The sequence below is a fragment of the Schistocerca serialis genome, chromosome 8, assembly GCF_023864345.2.
Source record: "Schistocerca serialis cubense isolate TAMUIC-IGC-003099 chromosome 8, iqSchSeri2.2, whole genome shotgun sequence".
NCBI classification, from domain to species: Eukaryota; Metazoa; Arthropoda; class Insecta; order Orthoptera; family Acrididae; genus Schistocerca; species Schistocerca serialis.
This window is the reverse complement of record NC_064645.1, coordinates 51,008,925-51,022,957: the sequence shown is the minus strand read 5'-3', so window position 1 is coordinate 51,022,957 and position 14,033 is coordinate 51,008,925. Positions and strand designations below refer to the sequence as shown.

The following is a 14,033-nucleotide window of genomic DNA, read 5'->3' as shown; positions in this document are numbered from 1 at the left end:
TCAACTGTTGGTCTCAGTTAACAGACGAGGTGAGCCTGTACGTTTTTGTGCTGTACGTGTGCCTTCACGTTTCCACTTCACTGTCGCGTCGGAAACAGTGGACCTGGGGATGTTTAGGAGTGTGGAAATAAATCTCGCGTACAGACGTATGACGCAAGTGTCACCCAGTCACCTGACCACGTTCGAAGTCCGTGAGTTCGGCGGAGCGCCCGATTCTGCTCCCTCACGATGTCTAATTGCTACCAAGGCCGATGATACGGAGTACCTGGCAGTAGGTGGCAGCACAATGGACCTAATGTGAAAACTGTTTCTGGGGTGTTCGGATTCTCTATGATCACTTAGTGTATGCCAGATTACATCCATCAACTATCTCAGTATCTTGCAGGATGAAGGTAATTCATACAGAGACGCTGGCGAAGGTAAGACTGACTTCTTAAGTGTGATAAGGAAAAATTTCAAATGAGCGGCAGCTGAATTAGACGAATTGAGTTAAAAAGCAAACACTAGGTAATACGTTGTAGAACGCAGCAATTTTAATTTATTCACTGACGGCTTCCAGAGGATGGGAGGAGGTATTGTAGACTCGATAAAAGGTTCAACTGAAGTAAGTTTGAAGAATGCAAAATGGGTATTAACGCTACATAGCTAAAATCAAATGAGTTGGTGTAGCATACAGCACAGTAGCACAGGGCTAACTGATTAAGCGTTCTTTAAATGTGTGTGGCGCCATTTCACCAGGTCTGCTCTCTGAAGTTTTATTTTCATTTAACTGGGCAAACTCATGAGGAATGCAAATAGGACAGTACCAGTCAGTTTCAAGCGAAGTAGAATCTCTACATCTTATATAATTTATTCACCATAGACAATGAATTACGCATAAGAAGTAAGAAAAGTAATTTTTATACAGTTCTGCAGAGAATTAAGCCTCAAAAACTTATCCAATTTTTTTTCCTTCAGTAAATGCAATACATTATAAAAATGGTTTAAAATTTGACAAATGGGCTGAACATGAATTTACTTTCATCTGTAGTAGTGATCGTCAATGTTAACATTTGCCAAAAGCCTTATTAACATAATGATAAATTTCAAGTAACATTAAAAAGTTTCCCAAGATGTTTAAAACTTGTTTAAATCTTAAAATGGTGTGCAGCTGTCTGCAGGCACGCCGCCTTCACTTGCGCCCCCTCTTCTTTGGGGTCGCCTTGTAGGGGCTCTCAGTGCTCTTCCGTTTCCTTGCTTGTTGCTCTTCTGCCCCAGATGGGACCTCCTCCATTGGCGCCTCTATCTCTAGCTCTGCCACATGCTGCTTCTCATCCTGCATCAGCGCTGTGCTACCCGCTTGCTCCACTTGCTGCTCTGTCACCTCCACTCTGCACTCCTCCACTCGCTGCATCGTCACCTCCGCCTTACACTCTTCCTCTGCTCTGTGCACAGTCACCTCCGCCTTACACTCTTCATCCCCTCTGTGCACAGTCACCTCTGCTTGGTGCACAGTCACCTCCACTTGCTGCTCAGCCACCTCTGCTCGGTGCACAGTCACCTCCACTTGCTGCTCAGTCACCTCTTCTCGGTGCACAGTCACCTCCACTTGCTGCTCAGTCACCTCTTCTCGGTGCACAGTCACCTCCACCTGCTGCTCAGTCACCTCTTCCTGGTGCACAGTCACCTCCACCTGCTGCTCAGTCACCTCTTCTCGGTGCACAGTCACCTCCACCTGCTGCTCAGTCACCTCTTCTCGGTGCACAGTCACCTCCACCTGCTGCTCAGTCACCTCTTCTCGGTGCACAGTCACCTCCACTTGCTGCTCAGTCACCTCCGCCCTGCACTCTTCCTGCTCTTGGTGTTGTAACTTCTGCTTCACTTTGCCATAGGCTGTGGAGGTCACAGAGGCTAGAAATGTGGGTGCGAAAGTGGCTGCAGCCACTTTGTCTTGGTCTGCCACCTGAGCTGCCTCACCCCACAATGGGCACTCTGACCCTTTTCGCTGACTCTGCTGATCTGTAGGTGTCTCTGCCGGAATCCTGCAGGAAGAGCAATGATATGGGGCAATATTTGCTACAATTCATTCCTTTGGACATGTAGCTGTGCAATAAGAATCCGACTTAGCTACTGGGAGTTACGAAACTGTTCAAAAAGTTTTTTTGGACTTGATACCTGGCCCACCACCATAATAGGCGACAGACTGCATGATGCAGCGCCCACGTGTAACACTGAGGCTCTTTCAGCCTTCGTTTTGAGGGGTGCCTGCAGGTGGAGGGTGGACAGGGGATGGGGGAGGATTGAGTATAGTGAAGTTGCTAGTGATAATTCATTTAGTTTATGAATATGATTAAGTGCTTGTAGACCCCACACTTTAATATCCAAAATATCTTAAAAATTATCACTAAAACGAGTTGAAAACCCCTATAAAATCTGTAAAAATGATTTAAAATGTATTTTTAATGAGTTATAAAATGAGCTAGAATAAAGATCTTTGTAAGAGGTACAAATTTACGAAAAGGACAAAGAATTTAAAATCCACTATGTTTTCTTTAACACATGTCTTTCTTTGAAGATTTACAAAAATTGTCAAATCATTATGATTTATCACAGACAGCATGCAGACGTTTCTCAAGTGAGTCAGTGTTTGTAACACCATGTACTTGTAGTTAGAAAAACTTCCAACTGTTACTGTAGCCACTGGAGAATTCACTTCAACACTTTCCTTTAGTTTCGAAACAGTCTAAAAATGGACTCACAAATATATTTCAGAAATGGATACTTTGCTTGCCACACTGTTTGTACAAACTATCAATATTTTTGTCTCAGTAGTAAAGAGACAAAACAGTCTGTTTTGTCTGGCTTTGTGTGTTTTGAGACACTGCTTCGAATTATGTATCTTGTAGGCACATATTTCAGAGCTAGCATTTATAATCTACTCTGTATTGTTAACAGACGTTAAAGCTCTAGCTCTTTTTCGAACTGCTTTGTAACTCTTAGTATTTTGGTTTATGTAGAATGTTAAAGGGTTAACACTGATTGTCTACAGTTGTGTACACTAATTTTACTGTGTCCTAGGTCGAAGAAATATTATTTGTCAATCGAAACCTCATGTACAAGTTGGCGAATGTGTGACCTTTTCATAATGATCAAGTGCTGCCACATTTTTGCATCTCTAAGACAATCAACAAGTGAATGTAGCACTGTTGAGCAGCTTGTGTCAAAGTACACAGAAGTGGTTTGTTATGTTTCTCTGTATAATGGAACAGAGGAGACTGAGCACTTGAAATGTGGAGCTATAGACGAATGTTGATCGGTACGTTGGTTGAGGGATGGAGGAGAACGAAATAGCGAGTTCATCAGTCCCATGATCCAAGATAACACAAAATAAGGGAGGAACAATGCCAAAAACATAGTCAAATCGATGGGAACGAAAAATGGTGAAAGAGGTAGAAGGAACGTCCTGGCAGCAGGAAGTGTAAGGAACAGGAGTGGTGAAGGGGAAGGGGCAGAGCAGAGAGAGCCATAGGAGCGTTAGGTGTGACAGGACACTGGCACTGCCACCGACGTATTCCCATCTTCACACCAAGCCATGAACGCAACATAATGAGAACACCACCAGGAGAAAGAAGCGAAGGAAAAAGATACGACATGAAAGGCCAGACAAAAAATAATGATCAGGGCGGGGGGAAGGCCACCCAGAGCAACACCAATGCTAACTGAAAGACTTCAATGCCTGAACGAAATTCTGGGAAGATAAACCACTTTCATAAACAAAATCGAGGATGGATGTAAGTATGTAACTCAAGTGCTAACACCTTTGACAAGGAGAGTGGGAGGACATATTTAGTACTAACGACCAGAGTATGAAAGGGGAGCGGGGGAGGCAGTCTAGCAAAATATGGATCACCATGAAGAGGGCTCTGCAATCCCAAAGGTGGGCGGCTTATTACAGAATAAAAAGCCATGGGTCAATCTCTTATGGCCGATAGGAAGCTGGGAGGTGGCAAATTCCAAGTGGAAGAGGTGGAGTGAAGAACACCATGTGGCGAGATCCCCTTCATTGTCCGATTTTTATTAGATGGCGGTGGAGGTGAAAAGGAAGCTGAAGATTCCCAGAGGGTTCATGGAGGATGGGTTGGTGGCTGTATGAGAGGTTTCATGTAGAAGTGCGCTGGATGGCGCCCTGGACCTGTCACTTCGCAGAAGTCAATGAGTGGGAACTAGTCCAGATACAGTATTTATTCACATACAGAGCGGGAGTGACCAACAGTCTGCAAGAGGCGGCAAGTCCATTAATAGTGATGAGAAAGAGGTCGCTTAATATGGAACCCTGTGGAACGTCATTCTTCTGGATCTGCAGAGAGCTGGGCATGGTACCATCCTGAACTCCGAATGATTGGTGGGACAAGAAGTGGCGAATAAAAAAATCGAGAGAGGGTCCTGAAGCCCCCAATCATGGAGTGTAGTAACATGTGATGGCGCCAAGCCATGTCACAGGCCTTACTAAAATTGAAGAAAACAGACTAGATGGCGGCGCTGGAGAAAGTCTTGCTGACCTGCTGTTTCCAAGCAAAGCAGATCCATTGGAGACCTTCCCTCCAAAAAGCTGGACAAGCAAAGAGATTAAAGGTCCCAAGATTTGACAATCCTTCAGCACCAGTGAGTCACTATTTCTTCTAATAGCTTGTAGGAGACGTTGGTTAGACTGACTGGCCAGTAACTACTGAGGGGCGATGGTGTGTTACTGGGTTTAAGGAAAGGAACTACAATGCTTTCCTTCCTCTGAGGGAAGGACAGCTTGGAGACAAATATGGTTAAACGTCCAGAGGGGACACTGTCGTTGTGAGGAGATTGAGGTGTTAAATCAATTGGTTATGGATCGAATGAGGGCCAGAAGCAGTTCCCATTCAGCAGGAGGGTCATTGTTCGATTCTGCCTGACAATTGATGAAATTTAAGTGGAAAGCTTCAACCCATTACGCAAGGTAGCCAGATAGGAGACTGAAGCCAACGCTGTGACAAAGTGGGCCACAAGGTTTTCCACAAGAACTGATGGATCTATATAAAGGCTATCCAGAAGAGCAAGGCCCAGGATGGAAGACTGCCATCGGCAACCTTTGCGTGTGCAGAATGTGGCCCTCACTTTGACTAAAGGACAGAAGAACCCACAGAGATAAAGCGTTCCCAATATACCCACTTTCTCTGATTAAACGCCTTCACACTAAAGCCCATTACTTGAAGGTGGTAAGACCTGAGGACAGGTGCCACTTAAGATATTGCAGGGCTTGAAGACGATCACAGGTGGTGGTGGCATGGCGATGATCGTGCTCCGCAATGTGACAGGGTAGCAGTAAAAGTACCTGTCAAGTGGACAGCAATGGCAGTAGTGCAAATAATCTTATCACACACATCATGTACGACTTCACCAATACAATCTGACAAAGAGGGGGTTAAACACTATCTGGGAACTGTGCAGAGGCCAGTCAGCAAGATGGAAACTCAGCAGGGTAAACTGGCCATCGAGAGGTGGGAAGGGAACGAGGGTATCAACAGGAGTAGTCAGTATCATAGAGGTGGTAATGTTGGGACCAGTGGAATGACAGAAAGGGAAGAGAAGTAGGTGTAATACCTATGGCAGAGTGCCATAAGTGGCACTGAAATTGATCAGGAAATCATTAAGAAGGCACAGGTCGTGGTCCATAAGAAAATTTTCTATGAGGAGACCGCTGGCTAAATGAAAAAGCACTTTTACACCAGGAGTTTGCTTTTTGTTTTGTTCTTAAGACACAAAAACAACTAGATCGTAAGAGCAAGCTCCACAAATAGGCATTAAAATCGTCAAGGAGGACGAAGGGCGGAGCTGCTGAGAAAGGGCATTTATGGAGTGGGCCCAACTAGTCTCTCAGAAGGGATACAGAGATTGCAAACCATGGCTGCAGAGTACAAGTGGATCTAGACATTAACCACTTCCAATGTTGTAGAGAGGTGGAACAGTTTACTATATGGATACGTACTGACCAACATAACTAATGCTATTGAATAGAATTGGGGAGAAGAGAAATTTGTGGCGCAACTTGACTAGAAGGGATCGCTGATAGGCCATGTTCTGACACATCAAAGGATCACCAATTTAGTATTGGAGGGCAGTGTTGAGGGTAAAAATCGTAGAGGGAGACCAGAGATGAATGCACTAAGCAGATTCAGAAGGATATAGGCTACAGTAGGTACTGGGAGATGAAATAGCTTGCACAGGATAGAGTAGCATGGAGAGCTGCATCAAACCAGTCTCACGACTGAAGACAACAACAACAACAACAACAACAACAACAACAACAACCTAATTAAAGCGGTAGTGATCGATTGGTTTGCCCAAGTATTTTTCGCGGCAGGAAGCCGGAGCGTGAGTCGTGCTTGGGTAGCTCAGTTGGTAGAGCACTTGCCCGCGATAGGCAAAGGTCCCGAGTTCGAGTCTCGGTCCGGCACACAGTTTTAATCTGCCAGGAAGTTTCATATCAGCGCACACTCCGTCGCAGAGTGAAAATCTCATTCAGGAAGCCATACATTAACGGCATAGCGACATTGGTACAGTACAGTACGATCCACTGTTGTAAGTTCGATCTTGGGTACCGCCAGTCGGCGCGTTACAACAGGTTTTTTTTGTTTTGGTTTTAGGGCGCAAAACTGCTATGGTCATTAGCGCCCGGTCCGTGACTTAGGAAACAGTAAAAAACCGAAAACGGAAACCAGCAGCAATGGGAACGAAAGTCATAAAATTGGAGAAACTAAAAGCAGAAGGAAGGCTGAAAAATCCACTACAGAAAGGGGTTGGTTGTCCCCAAAAAAAGCTTCAAATGACTGACGTCATTTCACTGGCACTAATAAACTGGAGAACGCGGTCGGCTGAGCGCGTGTCATCTGCTAAAATCGACGATAGATCAGGCGATAGCTGTAGACGGGAGCGTAACGGATTAAAATAGGGGCACTCAAAAGGTGTCTTACCGTCCACAGCTGAGAGCAGTGGGGCCAGAGTGGGGGAGGATCGCCGCTTAAAAGATGTCGATGGCTAAAAAGACATTGCCCTATCCGGAGTCTAGTTAAAATTACCTCCTCCCGATGACGCGTTCGGGAGGAAGAGGTCCAAGCACAAGGAAGAGCTTTCACGTCCCGCAATTTATTATGGGAAAGTGTCGACCAATGCGCGTGCCATAAATGAACACGACGACATAAAACCCTCCGTAGATCGGTGAAGGGAATCGATTGAATAGCTGGCCGAAGAAGAGAGACTGCAGCCTTGGCTGCAATATCGGCCGCCTCATTTCCACAGATACCAACGTGTCCCGGCAGCTAGAGGAACGCCACCGAGACGCCCCGAAGGTGGTGCAAGCGCAGACAGTCCTAAATCCGGTGGACCAGAGGGTGCACAGGATAAAGAGCTTGGAGACTGAGGAGAGAGCCGAGAGAATCTGAGCAGGTAACGTATTGTATCCGCTGATTGCGGCGGATGTAGTGGACAGCCTGGAGAACAGCGTAAAGCTCCGCAGTATAAACCGAACACTGGTCGGGAAGCCGAAAGTGATTTGGGGTGTCGCCAACAATATAGGCACTCCCTACACCGAACGATGTTTTCGAGCCGTCGGTGTAAATAAATGTGGCGTCCGTCATTTGTGCACATAGAGCAGCAAATGCCCGACGATAAACAAGTGAAGGGCTACCATCCTTGGGAAATCTACGAAGGTCACGGAGCAGGCAGATCCGGGGACGGAGCCAAGGCGGTGCTGTACCCTAAGTTGTCAAGAAGGTTTTAGGAAAGCGGAAGGAAAGAGAATGGAGCAGTTGACGGAAGCGGACTCCCGGTGGTAGTAGGGAGGAGGGGCGGCCTGCATACCCTACATCAAAGGAGGCGTCGAAAAAATGTCATGGGCTGGATTAGCAGGCATGGAAGACAGATGGCTAGCATAACGACTCAGAAGGACTGCTCGCCGATTGGACAGCGGAGGTTCAGCAGTCTCAGCATAAAGGCTTTCCACAGGGCTGGTGTAAAAAGCTCCATACACTAAACGTAATCCACGGTGGTGGATAGAGTCGAGACGCCGAAGAATAGACGGCCGAGCAGAGGAGAGGAGTAGACTATGCTTCCATAGTCCAATTTCGAGCGCACCAAGGCGCGATAGAGGCGGAGAAGGATCACTCGGTCCGCTCCCCAGGAGGTACCGTTCAGGACACGGAGGGTGTTGAGCGATCGCAAACAGCGAGCCGAAAGATAGGGAACGTGGGAGGACCAGCACAGTTTTGTCAAACATAAGACCCAAGAATATAACGACGTCTGAAAACGGAAGGTTGACAGGACCAAGATGTAAGGAGGGCGGAAGAAACTCCTTACGTCGCCAAAAATTAACACAAACGATCTTACTGGGAGAAAAACGGAAGCCGGTTTCGATGCTCCAAGAGTGGAGGCGATCGAGACATGCTTGAAGACGACGTTCAAGAAGGCTGGTCCGTTGAGAGCTGTAGTAAATCGCAAAATCGTCCACAAAGAGGGAGCCCGAGACATCAGGAAGGAGACAATCCATAATTGGATTGATGGCAATGGCAAACAGTACAACACTCAGCACGGAGCCCTGGGGTACCCCGTTTTCTTGGGAGAAAGTACGGGAGAGAGTAGTGTTCACCCGCACCCTAAATGTGCGCTCTGCCATAAATTCGCGAAGAAAAAGGGGCAGCCGGCCTCGAAAGCCCCAAGAGAACAGTGTGCGGAGGATGCCTGTCCTCCAACAGGTATCGTATGCTCTCTCCAGATCAAATAATATTGCTACCGTTTGGCGTTTCCGGAGAAAATTGTTCATGATATAAGTGGAGAGAGCAACAAGATGGTCAACGGCAGAACGATGCTTTCGGAATCCGCATTGGGCTGGTGTTAAAAGACTGCGGGATTCCAGCCACCAAGCTAAACGGTATTTCACAATACGCTCCAAAACCTTACAGACACTACTCGTGAGAGAAATGGGGCGATAGCTAGAGGGGAGATGTTTGTCCTTACCAGGTTTCGGAACGGGAACGACGATAGCTTCCCGCCATCGCCTGGGAAAGGTACTGTCGGTCCAAATTCGATTATAAAGGCGAAGGAGGTAACGCAGGCTATGGGTTGATAAATGCAGCAACATTTGGACATGGATACCAACCGGTCCTGGGGCGGAGGAGCGAGAAGAGGAGAGGACATGTCGGAGTTCCCGCATGGAGAAAACAGTATTGTAGCTTTCGTGATTTTGAGAGGAGAAAGCAAGATGTCGCACTTCCGCTGCACGTTTCTTCGGGAGAAACGCTGGCGGGTAATTTGAAGAGCTCGAAATCTCAGCAAAGTGCTGACCCAATGAGTTAGAAATTGCGACGGGGTCCACTAAGGTATCATGCGCGACAGTGAGCCCAGAGAACGGGGAGAAACTAGGCGCGCCTGAGAACCGTCGAAGCCGACTCCAAACTTCCGAAGAGGGAGTGAAGGTGTTAAATGAGCTAGTAAAGAATTTCCAGCTTGCCTTCTTGCTATCGCGGATGACGCGACGGCATCGCGCACGGAGCTGCTTAAATCGGATACAGTTGGACAAAGTTGGATGGTGACGGAAAATGCGAAGAGCACGTCGCCGCTCACGTATTGCGTCACGGCATGCCTCGTTCCACCAAGGAACTAGGGGGCGCCGGGGCAATTCGGAGGTGCGTGGTATTGAACGTTCCGCAGCTGTGAGAATAACGTCGGTAACATGTGTGACCTCATCGACGCTGGGAAAGCGACGGTCATCGAACGTCGCTAGAGACGAGAAAAGGGTCCAATCGGCTTGGGCAAACTTCCAGCGTCGCGAGCGCATATATGGCAGTTCAGGCTGCAGTCTAAGAACACATGGAAAGTGGTCACTCGAGTGTGTATCATCAAGGGCGAACCATTCGAAGCGCCGAGCTAGCGGAACAGTACCGACCGCAAGGTCCAAATGAGATAAATTTGCCGTGGAGGCAGACAAAAATGTGGGGACCCCAGTGTTGAGGCAGACTAGATCCGCTTGGTGGAAGACGTCTAGCAATAGTGAGCCACGTGGACAAGGATGTGGAGATCCCCAAAGCAGGTGGTGGGCATTGAAGTCCCCAACCAGCAAATAGGGGGGGTCGAGGCTGATCAAGAAGATGAAGGAGATCAGCTCGTGCCATTGGTGTAGACGATGGAATGTATACCGTACAAAGAGAGAACGTGTATCCAGAAAGGGAAAGACGGACGGCGACAGCTTGGAAGGAACTGTTTAAGGGGATTGGGTGATAATGGAGAGTATCATGGAGCAGAATCATGAGTCCTCCATGGGCTGGAGTGCCTTCAACAGAGGGGAGGTCATATCGGACGGACTGAAAATGAGGGAGAACAAAGCGGTCATGGGGACGCAGCTTTGTTTCCTGAAGACAGAAGATGACCGGCGAGTAGGATCGTAGGAGGATCGACAATTCATCCCGATTGGCGCGAATGCCGCGGATATTCCAGTGGATAATGGACATAGGGTGAACAGAAAATGGAGGAACGTGATCACGGGTGCTGTCAACTCAACGACTGCTCAGAGCTTGCGACCGACAGCACGGAATGGCATTCAGTCGAAGGCAGAAGATCCTGATCCATAGGTTGGTCAGGAGCAGCTCCTGCCACCAACGATCGGCCAGTTGACCGGCCACCAGCAGTGCGCCTCGGCGACACAGAAGATGGCCGAGGGCGATTTCCGCCAGGTGGTGCTGTAGATGTGACACGCCTTGGCGGATAAGGAGAGGAACTGTGTTTCTTCGTAGCCTTCTTGGAAGTATGATGTTTAGATGAAGGAGGAACCGATGGTTGTGAAGTTGCAGTACGTAAAAACTCTTCACGAGAAAGCTCTTTTTTCGAAGACTTGGCGTCTGACTTTTGGGCTCGAGATTTAGCAGAACCCGACGAAGGGTGAGCCATCGAGTGGGCAGGCGAAAGTGGTGAGGTTGAACGGGCGATCTTTGCGCTGGCCGATCTGACGACCGTGGTACTAAATGTGAGGTCGCAAGTCTGCGTGGCCGCCTCCTTTGTTGGCCGAGGAGAAGCAAGGACAGTGCTGTATTTTCCTTTCTGAGGCACAGTGGGCTGTCGACAGGCGAGTAACTTTCGAGCAGCAAAGGTCGACACCTTTTCCTTCACTCTTATTTCCTGGATGAGCTTTTCGTCCTTAAAAACGGGGCAATCTCGAGAGGAAGCAGCGTGGTCACCCATACAGTTGATGCAGCGAGGGGATGGAGGTGGACAAGCACCCTCATGGGCATCCTTGCAACACGTAACACATTTGGCCGGATTGGAACAGGACTGGCTGGTGTGATTGAACCGCTGACATCGATAGCAACGCGTAGGGTTTGGGACATAAGGGCAAACGGAAATTATCTCATAGCCTGCTTTGATTTTTGATGGGAGTTGAACTTTGTCAAATGTCAAGAAGACGGTGCGGGTTGGAATGATGTTCGAGTCAACCCTTTTCATAACCCGATGAACAGTCGTGACGCCCTGGTCAGACAGGTAGTGCTGAATTTCTTCGTCAGACAATCCATCGAGGGAGCGTGTATAAACGACTCCACGTGAGGAATTTAAGGTACGGTGCGGTTCCACCCGGACAGGGAAGGTGTGGAGCAGAGAAGTACGCAGCTATTTTTGAGCCTGGAGGGCACTGTGTGTTTCTAACAACAGGGTGCCATTCCGTAATCTGGAACAAGACTTTACAGGACCCGCAATTGCGTCAACACCTTTCTGAATAATGAAAGGGTTGACCGTGGAAAAGTCGTGACCTTCGTCAGACCGAGAAACAACAAGGAACTGTGGCAACGATGGAAGAACCGTCTGTAGCTGAGACTCAGTGAACTTACGTTTGTGAGGAGACATAGTGGAAGGTGAGGAAACCATTGCGGAAGAATCCCCCATGATTACCGGCGTCTCCGATGGCGCGCTCCTCCCTTGTGGGGGCCCTCACCGAGGGCACACCCGCCTTAGGTGATTGTTCACACCTCAGGTCACACCTCCTGACAAACGGACGGAGGGACCAATCGGCACTTTCGGAAGGTATCAGCTCGGGTAATCACCCCTCCCTGGGCCTGGCCATTACCAGGGGGTACGTACGTGTCTTACCTGTATACCCGGGGCGGGGAATTACGCGTTACCCCGTCACCGGCTACGCATGGAAGTGCGTGGGTCGGCCTTCAGATACGCACAGGGAGGAAAAAGGGAAAGGGAAAGGGTTTCAAACGCCGCAGCGGAGAAAAGGGCAAAGAAGGACAGAGGAAGTACAGAAAGGACGAAGACTTGCAAGTGTAGAAAGCAAGGAATTTGTAACAGTTTCGAGCGTCCGTCTCCGGATGTAGGCACAAACCATACTCCCAGAAGGGGAAAAAGGGAAGGAAAGAGCCAGAGGTGAGGGGGTGGGGGGCGAAGATGGGGGACGGGGAGGGATGCAGAAAGGGAAGGGAAGGTATGCAAGCTCGGAAAGGAAGGAGGGCCACATTAGCTCGGGGTCCCGTGCTCGCTACGCACATGTCCACAAAAGAGTTGCGGACCCCCTGGGGGGGGACCCTGAACTGTCGATCCATTAAAAAGGAACGAATAATAAGAGGAAGGCGACCGCGAAGGCCCCATGTATGCATGGTGCAGAGAATGCCCGCCCTCCAACAGGTGTCGTAAGCCTTCTCCAAATCAAAGAACACTTGTCCTTCCCCAGCTTAGGAATCGGGACAACAATAGACTCGCGCCAGCATGCGGGAACATGCCCCTCAATCCAGATGCGATTGTAAGTAGGAAGAAGAAAACCTTTACCCGTAGGAGAAAGGTTCTTCAGCTTCTGAATATGAATAGAATCAGGCCCTAGAGCGGAGGACAGTGATCGGCCAAGTGCGTTTTCGAGATCCCTCATGGTGAATGGGGCATTATAACTTTCACGATTCGAGGAGCGCAAGTTATGTGGCCTAGCCTCCTTTGCCTGTTTGCGGTGGAGGAAGGCAGGGAGGTAATGAGCGGAGCTCGAAACCTCTGCGAAAAAGCGGCCGAAGGCCGAAGGCTACGACAAGCGGACGGTGCAAGCGGAGCAGCAACTTCAAGTCCTCTCGGTTGGAGCGAATGCTGCGAATATTCCAGTGAATAAGTGCCATCGTAAGAAGAAAAGGAAGAAGAAAGAAGGGGTCACCTCGAAGGCCGCTGAGGGCCTGGCTTCGAGCGAGCACTGCCGCCACTATCAGTAGGCGGACAGTCATCGTCCATTGGTTCTATAGGTTCATCGGCTATCTTGGTAAGATGGCCGGGAGGGGGAGCTTCCTCCGCCGGTGAACGGCCAGATGTTCGGCTACCAGCAGTGTGGCCAGGCGAAACAGATGACGGCCTGGGGCGGCAACCGCTGGGTGGCGCAGGAGAAGAAATGCGCCGTGGCGGAGAAGGAGAACTGTGCTTCCTATGAGCCTTCTTGGAAGGTCGTTTGGTGGAAGTACCGGTAGAAGGCTGGGAGGTCGAGGTACGTAGGAAGTCTGCACGGGACGGTTCCTTCTTGAAGGCCCGTGCATCTGACTTCTGGGTCTTCGTCTTAGCAGAAGCTGATGAAGGGGCTTGTGTCTGTGGGGTGATGGGAGGAAGAGGGGACATCGACCGCGAGATCCTAGCTCTGGCCGAACGGACGACCGTGGTGCTGAAGGTCAGATCGCATGTCTGGGTTGCCACCTCCCTGGTACTCCGAGGAGAGGTGAGGACAGTACTGTATTTCCCCGCTGGGAGCAGCGTGGGCTTCCTACTAGCAAACAGCTTGCGAGCAGCCGAGGTGGACACTTTCTCTTTGACCCGATTATCTTGGATACAGCATTCGTCCTTATAGATGGGACAGTCACGGGAGGACGCTGCATGGTCACCCTGGCAGTTCACACAACGAGGAGACTGAGGTGGACAGTCACCCTCATAGGCATCCCTGCCACAAGTGACACATTTAGCCGCATTGGAACAAGACTGGCGAGTGTGGTTGAAACGCTGACACTGGTAACAGCGCGTAGGTG

General features: G+C 49.1%; 1 protein-coding gene across 1 annotated transcript in view; it reads right to left on the bottom strand.

The window, feature by feature from the left end:
• Nucleotides 1-1,171: 1,171 nt before the first annotated feature.
• The window catches only part of LOC126416590 (cardiomyopathy-associated protein 5-like), a 91,193-nt gene continuing 78,331 nt past the window's right edge, over nt 1,172-14,033 (bottom strand). The window contains exon 5 of the mRNA XM_050084343.1: nt 1,172-2,021. Within this exon, the coding sequence (XP_049940300.1) occupies nt 1,172-2,021 (850 nt within the window). The remainder of the gene's footprint in view (nt 2,022-14,033) is intronic.